Here is a 13,322-nt window from a genome sequence, read left to right as displayed (position 1 = left end):
CTATTCACCATCTCCATTAAATCCTTCTTAATAATATGCCAGGAGTGTTGGAAAAAAGTGCTGTTATGTCGTCCGGTCCAGGTGCCTTCTCTGGGAGCATCATAAACAAGGCTTCTCTAACCTCATTCTCTATTGCTAATCTTAACAGTCGCTGATTCATCTGAGGAGTGATACCCGGTGGTATCTTTGTGAGACAGTCATCAAACTCCATAGGAGAGGTGGTAGTGAAAAGCTCTTCGAAATAATCTACTGCCACCTTTTCCACACCAATATCCTCTGTAATCAATATATTTACTCAATATGCTTACTTCTTATAATTTATTTATTTTATTCATAAATATTTGAATATTTTTTCTCAGTAAACAAACTATTTACTCATTGCTATGAACTATTTGAAACTAAGGACAACGTCATCGTACTTACAAGCCTGTTTTATATAATACTAGAGTGAACTCGCCCTACAGACGAGGGATGTATAAATAATATTAATTTGAAAGAATATTTATAAATATAATTTCTTAACATTAACTTTACTATTTGTTTTGGGCTTTAAGATATCATAAGTAACGGTTAACAGTTAGATGAACCGCAAACGCTCCATAGACCGTGGCATGTGTCCATTGGCTATGTGAAGAACCCTAAGGAACGAACACTCAACCGGATCTGATGATATGAACTCGATCTGAAGAGATAGAGAACTGATGGATTGTTTAGTGACACAAAGGGATGCGGAAGACCCAATGATACTACTAGAACTCTCAATGGCCGCTTGATTTGACACACAAGTCCGGCTCAAAGAAAGGGGATTCACTTGGAGATAGCCTCACCAAGGGAACAAGAATGTTCTAATCAAAGAACAAAGAAAGAACACTCAAAAATGAATAAGGAAAATCGATTATTTCATCTCAAAGATGTGTTCTCATACTTATACAACTTGTAGTCAAAGATAATAAGTAGAATGTATGAAAAAGAGACATAGAAAATAGATAGAAGACCAGATCTAGTCAAAGCACAGAAAATAATGTTGACTGGTCGATTTGAACTCTTCGGCTACTCTTGTCCAGGTTCGGTGTAACTGATAGCGCGTCCCGCGGTAAGAAGAAGTACACGGCCGGTTCGTTCTTCATGTACGGACGGGTGATTTTCATGGACTGTTCCGGGCCAAAAGGTGGCTAAGTCTTCGGACAACCTCAAGAGTCTTGCCTTAGAGAGATTTGGCTGATCAAAGTTCATGAACTGATCGAAGTGTCGGATCAGTTCATCAGAACGATCGCCGGTTCGGCAGAGACGGCTTAAGAGAGAGAAACCATGGTCGGATTTGGATTCCACTCGATCAACGTCACTTCTGGCTTGACCAATGGATTTAGCATGACGAACAGGACAGGAAAGGCGAACTTCAGTACGGTTGATTTGGACATCTGGTCGTGGGTTATGCTGAAGCTCCAATCCGGACGAGTGCGGGTCAAGACGATACACGGCCCGAGCAGTATGTTCGGCCCGATCGATGGACTGAACCTCAGTTGCGTTGTTCCGGACGTTCTGATCCTCGTTCTGATCTGATTCCATGGACTGATCCTCGGACTGGGGCACATCATTCCCTCCTTCTTCAAAAGGATTTGACCACAAATCCGGATCATCTACAATAAAAGGGGAAATATCAGAAACGTTAAAGCTCGAAGAAATGTCATACTTACCTTGAAGATCAAGCTGATAAGCATTGTCATTGATCTTTTTAAGGATCTGGAATGGACCATCGACCCGAGGCATAAGTTTAGACTTTCTTTCTTCCGGAAATCGCTCCTTCCCCAAGTAAACCCAAACAAGATCGCCTTTTTTGAAAATAACCTCCTTTTTTTCTGATTGGCATATCTTTTATAGATCTCGGTCTTGGCTTCAATGTTTGCACGAACCTGTTCATGTAGCTTTTTGATAGTGTCCGCCTTCCTCTTGCCATCTGTACTAACTCTTTCACTCAGAGGCAAAGGTAAAAGATCAAGTGGGCACAAAGGATTAAACCCATAAACAACTTCAAAAGGAGAAAACTTTGTAGCAGAATGCATTGCATGATTGTAAGCAAACTCAACATGTGGTAAACATTCTTCCCAAAGCCTAAGATTCTTTTTAACCAAGGATCTAAGCAGAGCAGACAAGGTTCGATTAACAACTTCAGTTTGACTATCAGTTTGCGGATGACAAGTTGTGGAAAACATCAATCTTGTTCCTAGTTTAGACCATAAGGTTTTCCAAAAATAACTAAGGAACTTAGCATCGCGATCAGATACAATGGTCTTAGGCATTCCATGCAATCTAACAATCTCTCTAAAGAACAAATCAGCAACTTGTGTGGCATCATCAGGTTTATGACAAGAAATGAAATGAGCCATTTTCGAAAATCTGTCAACAACAACAAAGATTGAATCTCGTCGAGACTTAGACCTTGGCAATCCTAACACGAAATCCATAGAAATGTCTACCCAAGGATGAGAAGGAATAGGAAGTGCGAAATACAAACCGTGGTTTGAAGATTTGGACTTAGACTTCTTGCACACCACACAACGGCTACATATCTGTTCCACATCTTTCATTAAGATTGGCCAATAGAAGTGATCATGAACCGCCTTGTAAGTCTTCTTGACACCAAAGTATCCCATAAGCCCACCTCCATGAGCTTCCCTGAGAAACAACTCCCTCAAAGAACATTGGGGCACACACAAACGGTTATCAAAGAATAAGAAACCAGAATTTTGAAAGTATTTGCCATAAGCAATCTTTGGGCATTTTTGAAAAATCTCTATAAATTCCTGATCAGAAGCATAAAGATCCTTGATAAATTCAAAACCAAGCAATTTAGTTTCAAGGGCTGAGAGAAAAGTATACCTTCGAGACAATGCATCGGCCACAACATTCTCCTTACCTTGTTTGTACTTGATCACATAAGGGAATGTCTCAATGAACTCCATCCAACGAGCATGCCTCTTGTTGAGCTTCTGCGGACCCTTAAAGTGTCTTAGAGACTGATGATCAGTGTGGATAATGAACTCCTTAGGCCAAAGATAGTGCTGCCACGTTTGAAGGGCCCTCACCAAGGCATAGAGTTCTTGGTCGTATGTGGGGTAGTTGAGCATGGCTCCTCCAAGCTTCTCACTGAAATAAGCCACTAGTTTTCCCTCCTGCATCAACACAGCACCAACACCAACACCAGAAGCATCACATTCGATTTCAAAAGCTTTAGAAAAATCTGGAAGTACAAGTAAAGGGGCATGAGTCAACTTCCCTTTAAGGATTTCGAATGCTTCTTCCTGAGCTGGTCCCCATTTGAACCCCACGTTCTTCTTGATTACTTCAGTAAGAGGAGCCGCCAAGGTACTAAAGTTTTGAACAAATCGCCTATAGAAGCCGGCAAGGCCATGGAAGCTTCTTACTTCACCAATGGTGGTCGGAATTGGCCAGTCCCAGATTGCTTGGACCTTCTGCTCGTCCACTCTCAAGCCATCTGCACCTACAACAAAACCTAGAAAGACCACATGATCTGTGCCAAAAGAACACTTTCCAAGGTTAGCAAACAAACGTTCCTTTCTAAGGACTTCAAGAACAGATTTCAAGTGTTGTTTGTGCTCATCAAGGCTTTTGCTGTAAATAAGAATGTCATCAAAGTAGACCACAACAAAATGACCAATAAAAGACCTCAAGACATGATTCATTAGGCGCATGAAAGTACTAGGTGCATTAGTGAGACCAAAGGGCATGACAAGCCACTCATACAAACCTATTTTTGTTTTAAAGGCCGTTTTCCATTCATCACCTTCTTTCATCCTAATCTGATGATAGCCACTTCTCAAATCTATCTTAGAAAAGTACTTAGAACCATGGAGTTCATCAAGCATATCATCAAGACGAGGGATAGGATGTCGATACTTTACCGTGATGTTGTTTATGGCCCGGCAGTCCACACACATCCTCCAGGAGCCATCCTTCTTTGGTACAAGTAGAACAGGCACGGCACAGGGACCGAGACTCTCTCTGATATATCCCTTCTCAAGCAAGTCGTTGATCTGTTTCTCCAGCTCCTTGGTCTCGACCGGATTGGTGCGGTACGCTGGTCGGTTCGGTAGAGAGGCGCCCGGAACGAGATCGATCTGATGCTCAATGCCTCTCACCGGTGGCAATCCTTTGGGATTTTCTTCTGGAAACACATCAGAATAATCCTGCAAGATTCCTAAAAACTCACTCGGAATCTCCGGTGCAAGGTCAGAAGAAGATGAGGCCAAGAGAGACTCTTTATAAATTAGTAAGAGAAATGGCTTTTGAGAGCAAAGAGACTTCCTTACCTGACTTTCTTTGACAAAGAAGTTAGAGTTTCTGGTACTGGTCTCAGGTTTATCAGCTTTAGAGTCTTGGTCTCGGTTCTTCTTAAGTTGGACCTGGTCTTGATGGACTTCCGAGGGCGACAAAGGCACTAAGGTGATCTTCTTTCCCTTATTATCAAATGAATGCCGGTTTGTGAAACCATCATGCACTGCCTTCTTGTCAAATTGCCAAGGCCGGCCCAAGAGAACATGGCAAGCATCCATGGGAAGCATAATGCACACAACCTCATCCTCATATCGGCCAATGGAGAGTGGAACCGTGACTTGCTCCTTCACATACTGTTCTCCAGCCTCATTGAGCCACTCCAACCTGAAAGGACGAGAAAGAGGCCGAGTAACAAGCCCAAGTTTCTTTACAAGGGTGTCACTAGCCACATTAGTGCAACTACCTCCATCAATGATTAAAGAACAAACTTTATCAGAAATGAGACATCTAGAGTGAAAGAGATTCTCCCTTTGTTCTTTGTCATTGGATTTTGGTTGGACACTCAAGGCACGCCTAGTAACCAGTAGTGAACCATGGCTCGGCTCATCAAGAACATCCTCATCATAGATCGGATCAGAACTTTCCACAAAAGTCGAGCAAAACTCATCGATCACTCCATCGACCTCCTCATCAAAGATGGGATCAGTGGTGTCGTCCAAGACCCTCCTAGTAACAAGAAGGGGACCATGAACCGGAAAGTCAAGTGCTTCTCCCTCATCATCATCATCATACACTGGTTCGAGATCCTTCTTGTCTTCTTCAGATTCGACTTCTCCATTCTCCAAGAGCACCATCACCTTTTGGTTTGGACTTCGGTTGGCATAGTGGCCAAGGCCATGACACCTAAAGCATTGGATGTCTCTGGTTCGTTTGGTATCCTCTTCTTTCTTTTCTCTATCAACACGAGCAGGGACATTAGTCTTAAAAGCTGTATTTGTTGTGGAAGAAGACTTACCCTTGTCTTGATAGTTTGGCTTGGAAGCAAAGGTCGGTTTAGAAGCAAAGGTCGATTTAGTGAGACCCTTTCTCTTGATTTGTTGCTCGATCAGCACCGCCTTGTGTAACATCTGCTCCATGCTGTCATATTCTTCCAGCTCCATGCGGTCTTGTATGTCCCGGTTGAGCCCGGTAAGAAATCTGGCCATGGTGGCGTCTAAGGGCTCTTCTACATCAGCCTTGATCATTAAGGTTTCCATCTCCTGGTGATAGTCCTCAACTGACTTAGAACCTTGAAGCAAACGCCTAAGTTTATGGTGTAAATCTCGGTGGTAATGGTCGGGAACAAAGCGTCTCCGCATCAGCATGGAAAGCTCATCCCATGTATCAACTGGCGCCTCACCTGCTCTCCTCCTGCTAGTCACAACTCGATCATACCAGTTAATAGCATAGCCAGTAAACTCAGCAGCAGCAAGTCTAACCTTTTTAATATCAGAAAAATTTTGGCAATCAAACACAAGTTCAATTTTTCTTTCCCATTCAAGAAAAGCATCCGGATCATTTTTGCCATCATAACTTGGAATTTTCAATTTCAAACCACTCAAGCCATCATTGGTTCTTTCATTTCTACCAAAAGGATTGACATCACCTCGGTTTTGATGCCTAGGAACTCTCCTTGGACGGTTGATGGATCGATCATCATCATAAGACTCTTCTCGGATTTCTAGGTCGGACCGGCTGTTCCTCCTTGGATGGTCACGTCTGGTTCTGGTACGTGACTGAGTTGGACGGCCCTGAAGTTCATCAAGCCTCTGATGGATCGCCTCCAAACCTGTATTCAACAAGTTAGACATAGAATCATTGAGAGCACGCATTTGCAAGTTAGATAGTCCGGCATATGAGTTTCCGGGTCGGTTTCTTTCTTCTTCACTATCCATGGCTACCTGAAAACTTAGACAAGGTAAAGTTAGATTAAAACCCTCTCACACTCAGTTGTTTGTCCTTGCCCACACACGTGTTTCACTCAATTTGGTAGTCACTCAAGAGAGTTTCCCTCAAAGTTCTAAGAGAACAAACTAGATATCCCAAAATGAGAATCCCAAGTGAAACACCCAAGAGACAAGATAGAAAGATAAGAGATTTAACAAGGGGAATCCGTATTAACCACCTCCAAGACCGGATTTCTCCTCGGCCAGCAGGATTACTCTTCTACCACCAAACCACAATTGAAAACTTTTGATATCTTTTCTTTCTTTTTTTTTTTGATTAGATCTTTCTTTTTTTTTATATATATATGGATGGTAAAGAGGGGCCCGGATCCAAAGATAGATAGAAGAAGAATTTTTTTTTTTTTTAATGAAGAAAATGATAGATGAGAAAGATGGAATGAAAAGAGATACCGGGAGAGTGGCTCTGATACCACTTGAAGACCCCTAAGGAACGAACACTCAACTGGATCTGAAGATATGAACTCGATCTGAAGAGATAGAGAACTGATGGATTGTTTAGTGACACAAAGGGATGCGGAAGGCCCAATGATACTACTAGAACTCTCAATGGCCGCTTGATTTGACACACATGTCCGGCTCAAAGAAAGGGGATTCACTTGGAGATAGCCTCACCAAGGGAACAAGAATGTTCTAATCAAAGAACAAAGAAAGAACACTCAAAAATGAATAAGGAAAATCGATTATTTCATCTCAAAGATGTGTTCTCATACTTATACAACTTGTAGTCAAAGATAATAAGTAGAATGTATGAAAAATAGACATAGAAAATAGATAGAAGACCAGATCTAGTCAAAGCACAGAAAATAATGTTGACTGGTCGATTTGAACTCTTCGGCTACTCTTGTCCAGGTTCGGTGTAACTGATAGCGCGTCCCGCGGTAAGAAGAAGTACACGGCCGGTTCGTTCTTCATGTACGGACGGGTGATTTTCATGAACTGTTCCGGGCCAAAAGGTGGCTAAGTCTTCGGACAACCTCAAGAGTCTTGCCTTAGAGAGATTTGGTTGATCAAAGTTCATGAACTGATCGAAGTGTCGGATCAGTTCATCAGAACGATCGCCGGTTCGGCCGAGACGGCTTAAGAGAGAGAAACCATGGTCGGATTTGGATTCAACTCGATCAACTTCACTTCTGGCTTGACCAATGGATTTAGCATGACAAACAGGATGGGAAAGGCGAACTTCAGTACGGTTGATTTGGCCATCTGGTCATGGGTTATGCTGAAGCTCCAATCCGGACGAGTGCGGGTCAAGACGATACACGGCCCGAGCAGTATGTTCGGCCCTATCGATGGACTGAACCTCAGTTGCGTTGTTCTGGACGTTCTGATCCTCGTTCTGATCCTCGTTCTGATCTGATTCCATGGACTGATCCTCGGACTGGGGCACATCACTATGGGTGAAAACCAAATCGCTCCTTCTTCGACCATTAGATTAATACTACAAATAATTAAATATATGCAAGGAGTGTTAGAAAAAAAGAGCTGTCATGCTGTCCGGTCCTGGTGTCTTCTCTGGGTGCATCATAAACAAGGCTTCTCTAACCTCATTCTATGTCGCTAATCTTAACCGTCGCTGAGTAATCTGAGGAGTGATACCCGGTGTTATCTCTGTGAGAAAGTTATCGAACTCCGTAGAAGAGGTGGTAGTAAAAAGCTCTTCAAAATAATCTACTGCCACCTTTTCCACACCAATATCCTCTGTAATCAATATATTTACTCAATATGCTTACTTCTTATAATTTATTTATTTGATTCATAAATATTTGAATTATTTTTCTCAATAAACAAACTATTTATTCATTGTTATGAATTATTTGAAACTAAGGACAACGTCATCGTACTTACACCAGGACCGGACAGCATGACAGCTCTTTTTTTCCAACACTCCTTGCATATATTTAATTATTTGTAGTATTAATCTAATGGTCGAAGAAGGAGCGATTTGGTTTTCACCCATAGCCAATGGACACATGCCACGGTCTATGGAGCATTTGCGGTTCATCTAACTGTTAACCGTTACTTATGATATCTTAAAGCCCAAAACAAATAGTAAAGTTAATGTTAAGAAATTATATTTATAAATATTCTTTCAAATTAATATTATTTATACATCCCTCGTCTGTAGAACTCGTCGTATAACCTTTTCAATAAAATTATACCAAATTTATATTGCGAGAAATATTTTTCGGGAATTTTTAGACATTGATTCCATCGTGACCGATTTTGACCCCAACAATCATGATGACTTTCTTTTGTTTCAGTTATGTAACTTTATGACATGCATGGGAACAAAAGTTGACCACACTTGGTTACTCAAGTTGGAGATGCATTCAAGAGAATTCTAGATGAAGTATCTATTAAATAACCTAATTACCTTCCTTTATCTCAAAGAGAGTTTGACACATGCTTACTTCCTTGTTGATTACAGACTGGAAAAAATAAGGGATGAAACCGCCAGTGATATGTCAGTTCTTCAAGGAATATCCATCGTCTTGGAAAGAAATCCATACATTTTAAACTTCATATATCTATTATAACCTCTGTTATTTTCTTTTACTATCTAGGCAAGAAGGAATGGCGTACCAAGTTTTGCAGTGGTATATAAGTCGGATGGAGGCGTGGTTTGCTGTAGATACGAACCTGATATCACTCAAATGTTGGGATCAGGTAAATCATGAGTCTTGTAGAATCATACAAGAATTGACCTCCTCTTTCTTTATTGTACTAGTGATAGTTTGGTAGCATACCAATGAAACCAACCAGGGAAGCTCATCAAGCTGTTAATTGTTGTGCAGGATGAAGTAAGAACAGCATTTACATGTATTTTCGCTGGTAAATTTCATTAAACCAAAGAAGATACATGGATGAAATAATTGAAAAAAAATTAAGCCGGCAAACAAATATTCCCGGAGGGTACAAGTGAAACAGAAATTAAATACAAACAACAAACAAAAGGTTGAAACCAAAACTTGCACAAAAAACACCTAAAACCTTGAAGAAAGGAGTAAAATCCCAGGGAAACCAAGCATAACTGCGTTTTACTTGTTATGGTATTGTTTTCGTTAATAAATTTGACTTCTAGGAAACACTCTTAAGTAAAATGTTAAAACCTTATATACAGTTATTGTTAGACAAACTAAGTTATTTTAAAAATGTTGATGTTTATTACTTTCACCGGATTTTTTGAGGGGTTGTAATTTAAGTTTATTAGAAGTAAGGTTTGTGTTTTTCACATCAAAATCTCCATAACTTATTAAAGTTACCGAAGAAGGTTATCTCAGGAACCATCCAGTTGGAAATCCGAGTATTTACATGGAACAAGGAAGAATTACGAGACCGAGCTCCTTTTTGCAAAGCTATCAATTTGAATATTCAAAGAAAGACAAATAAAGGATATGAAGTAAGAATTAAACGTACCGGTAATGAGATGATAATCATCAGTTTTGGCTACTAAAGATGGACAGTCGTCTTCCTCTTCTTATAAGATTTTGACTAGTTTCATACAATATTTTTCAAAGGTCACTGATAGTTGGTCTAGTTGAACTGAAGATTTCATGCCCCACGTTAGAGTCAAAAGTCGTTGTACCATTCCCCCCCCCCCCCCCCCCCCCCAAAAAAAAATAATAATTAAGTGTTGTCTTTGTGCCTCGAACATCTATTTGCATTTAGGACTGGGATGAGGTGGTCAGGAGGGGGAGGAGTATCTTCCTCTTTCGGAGTCTCGTTCATCTCATGTGCCAATATCAAGCTTTCTGCCTAAATGATACAATTAGGACATTCTCCAATGGGGAGATACATTTTCGTTAAAGGTTTTTTTTTTCATTTAGTCCCCTCCAGAGGTACAACAATATCCATGACGCATTCAAAAAGATTGAAGGCGAAACAACTTCTAATAACTTCATATTCAGATTCATTGCTTCTAATAACATAGCTTGAATTGGAGGCCTCCAAGCTCCAAGCTTACCAGCCAGTTAAACATATAATACAAAGATCAGGCGGAATGCACGGAAAGCCTACCTTAAAATAGTCCACAACCTCACAGTCAAATTCGTTAAATTCATGCTCACTCAGAAACATCATGGAGAAAAAACCTTCGTTGATGCCTTAGATAATGAGATCCTAGGACTCTTCTCTGGATGGTTTTGGATAGATCCTTGCATAAACGAATCAAAGACTCAAGTTTATCAAGACTGTGTATCGAATGGTGACACAAGAGGCTGCGGAGAGGCTTATCGATACTCCTAGGCTTAGATCGGATATGACACACCTTTCTAAAACCCTTGGGCGTTAGATATTACACACCAACAGACTGGATATTACACACCAGACACTCTCTTAACTCGTGAAAGCAAGGGAGAAGAAAACACAAAGGTTTTAAGTGAAAGAAAACTTGATAGATGCTAGGGTTGCCATCACACACATATATATAGTGAAAGGCTTGGAACAGGCTCCAAGCATTTCAAAAATAAAGGAACAGGCTCCTTTAATTAATGTAGAAACAAAGACATAACTTAGATAAAGTTTTCGAAAATAAAAGACATAAGTACTTAGAAATAAAAGATAACATAAGGTTCTTCATGTGGTTTGGTCCGAGAGTATCAACTAGGTGATGTGATAGCAAGACTATGGCCTCGTTAAAAACCTATCATTGCAAAACCCAATGGGACAAAAACAATGATAGGAAAAGAGCACACATAGCTTGCTAGCCTAGATGATACTCAGCTTGATGGTAAGATGGCTTTAATGGTGATAAGTGTATCTTGAAGTATCAAGCTTCCTCCAAGACATTCTTCTTGCTCCAAAGACTTCATGATTAGTCCTCCAATAGCTTCTTTAAGTTTCCTGGCTCTGGCTCGAGTTATGGGACCTTTGGAAATGGTTAAGACATCATCTTCTTCAGCTGGTTCCTTTCTAAGCTCTTCATCTCTATCTCCATCAACTGACTGGTCCATGATCACATCATCCCCTCCCTCTTGAAAAGGATTTGACCTCAAATCAGGTTCATCTGCAATAAAAGGGATCAAGTCAGTAACATTGAAGCTATTACTCACATCATACTTACCTTGGAGATCAATCTTGTAGGCATTGTTGCTGATCTTCTTTGTGATCTCAAAAGGTCCAGCAATTCTCGGCATAAGCGTTGACTTCCTCTCATTAGGAAACCTCTCTTTTCTCAAATGAACCCAGACTTTGTCACCCTCCTTAAAGACCCTCTCACGCCTTCCTTTGTTGGCATGCTTGACATACTGCTTAGTTTTCTCTTCAATGTTGAGCCTAGCTTGCTCGTGGAGTTGTTTCACCATCTCTGCCTTCTTTTTGGCATCCAAACTGACCCTTTCACACTCACGTAAAGGGATTAAATCCAAAGGAGAGGTGGGATTGAACCCGTAAACAATTTCAAAGGGTGAAAACTTAGAAGCCGAATGCACAGCATGGTTATATGCAAATTCACAATGTGGCAGATAGTCGTCCCAAGATTTCAGATTCTTTTTGATGAATGCACGCAAGAGAGTTCCTAGAGTTCTATTAACTACTTCAGTTTGTCTATCAGTTTGTGGATGACAAGTAGTGGAGAACAACAACTTAGTGCCTAGTTTAGACCAAAGAGTTTTCCAAAAATAACTAAGAAACTTAGTATCTCTATCAGAAACTATGGTCCTAGACATGCCATGTAAACGCACAATCTCCTTAAAGAACATATTAGCTACATGTAATGCATCATCAGTTTTGTGACATGCTATAAAATGTGCCATTTTTGAGAACCTGTCAACAACAACAAAGATAGAATTCTTTCCAGTCCTAGTTCTAGGCAATCCAACAATGAAATCCATAGATTATGTCATTCCAACAACTTAGCTTGCTTGCAAGTTGCACATCTCGCACATAGTTTCTCAACATCTCTTTTCATCCGAGGCCAAAAGAAATGATCCTGCAAAGTTTTAAGAGTCTTTTCAATACCAAAGTGACCCATGAGACTTCCTCCATGCGATTCCCTAACAAACAAATCTCTCAAAGAGCAATTAGGCACACACAGTCTATTATCATAAAAGAGAAATCCATCATGTCTAAACTAATGTCCAGCAGCAAATTTCTCACAAGAGTTATAAGCTTCTTTAAAATCTGGATCAGATTCATACATACCTTTAATTTGCTCAAACCCAACAACTTGACATCAAGAGTGTTTAAGAGAACATACCTTCGAGATAGTGCATCAGCAACTATATTTTCTTTACCTTGTTTGTACTTGATGACATAAGGAAATGTTTCTATGAATTCCACCCATCTTGCGTGTCTCTTGCTGAGCTTGTTTCGTCCTTTCAAGTACTTGAGGGACTCATGATCAGTGTGTATCACAAACTCCTTGGGCCACAAGTAGTGCTGCCAAGTCTGCAAAGCTCTCACCAAGGCATACAACTCCTTATCATAAGTTGCATAGTTGAGAGTGGCGCCTCAAAGCTTCTCACTGAAGTAAGCTATGGGTCTATTTTCCTGCATCAAAACAGCACCCACTCCAATACCAGAAGCCTCACATTCAATCTCAAAGGTTTTATTAAAATCTGGAAGTATAAGAAGAGGGGCATGAGTAAGCTTCTCCTTAAGGCATTGGAAGGCAGTCTCTTGTGCTTCTCCCCACTTGAATCCGACTTCTTTATTTATCACCTCAGTCAAGGGAGCTGCTATAGTGCTAAAGTCTTTAACAAACCGCCTGTAGAAACCAGCAAGCCCGTGGAAGCTCCTTACTTCACTTATGGTCTTAGGAATTGGCCATTCTTGAATTTCTCTCACCTTCTCCTGATCCACCTTTACTCCATCTGCACTCACAACAAAGCCTAGGAAAACCAAGTTATATGTACAAAAAGTGCATTTCTTAAGGTTAGCAAACAATTTTTCTTTTCTTAACACATCAAGAACAGACCTAAGATGATCTATATGCTCCTCTAGGCTCTTACTGTAAACAAGGATATCATCAAAATATACTACCACAAACAAGCCTATGAAAGATCTAAGCACATGGTTCATCAA

General features: G+C 40.5%; 1 protein-coding gene across 1 annotated transcript; it reads right to left on the bottom strand.

Moving 5' to 3' along the window:
* Positions 1–1,050: 1,050 nt before the first annotated feature.
* On the bottom strand, positions 1,051–6,560 carry LOC125609949. The gene is made up of 3 exons (XM_048781578.1): positions 2,437–6,560; positions 1,695–2,133; positions 1,051–1,581 (listed from the first exon to the last, which is right to left on the bottom strand). The coding sequence occupies exons 1-3, from the start codon at positions 6,225–6,227 to the stop codon at positions 1,051–1,053; spliced, it is 4,761 nt and encodes a 1,586-aa protein (XP_048637535.1). The 5' UTR covers positions 6,228–6,560.
* Positions 6,561–13,322: the final 6,762 nt, after the last annotated feature.

This window comes from Brassica napus, chromosome A6 (assembly GCF_020379485.1).
Source record: "Brassica napus cultivar Da-Ae chromosome A6, Da-Ae, whole genome shotgun sequence".
NCBI lineage: Eukaryota > Viridiplantae > Streptophyta > Magnoliopsida > Brassicales > Brassicaceae > Brassica > Brassica napus.
Note: the sequence above shows the minus strand (reverse complement) of the source record. Positions and strands in the feature narration are given on the sequence as shown.

What these genes read in the sequence shown, in the direction of transcription:
- LOC125609949 (XM_048781578.1), bottom strand. Translation starts at nt 6,227, where the DNA reads ATGGATAGTGAAGAAGAAAGAAACCGACCCGGAAACTCATATGCCGGA. An exon ending in TTCGTGTTAGGATTGCCAAG is followed by an intron (nt 2,134 to 2,436) that starts GTCTAAGTCTCG and finishes TGCTCTGCTTAG; the next exon opens with ATCCTTGGTTAAAAAGAATC. An exon ending in TTATCAGCTTGATCTTCAAG is followed by an intron (nt 1,582 to 1,694) that starts GTAAGTATGACA and finishes GATGTGCCCCAG; the next exon opens with TCCGAGGATCAGTCCATGGA.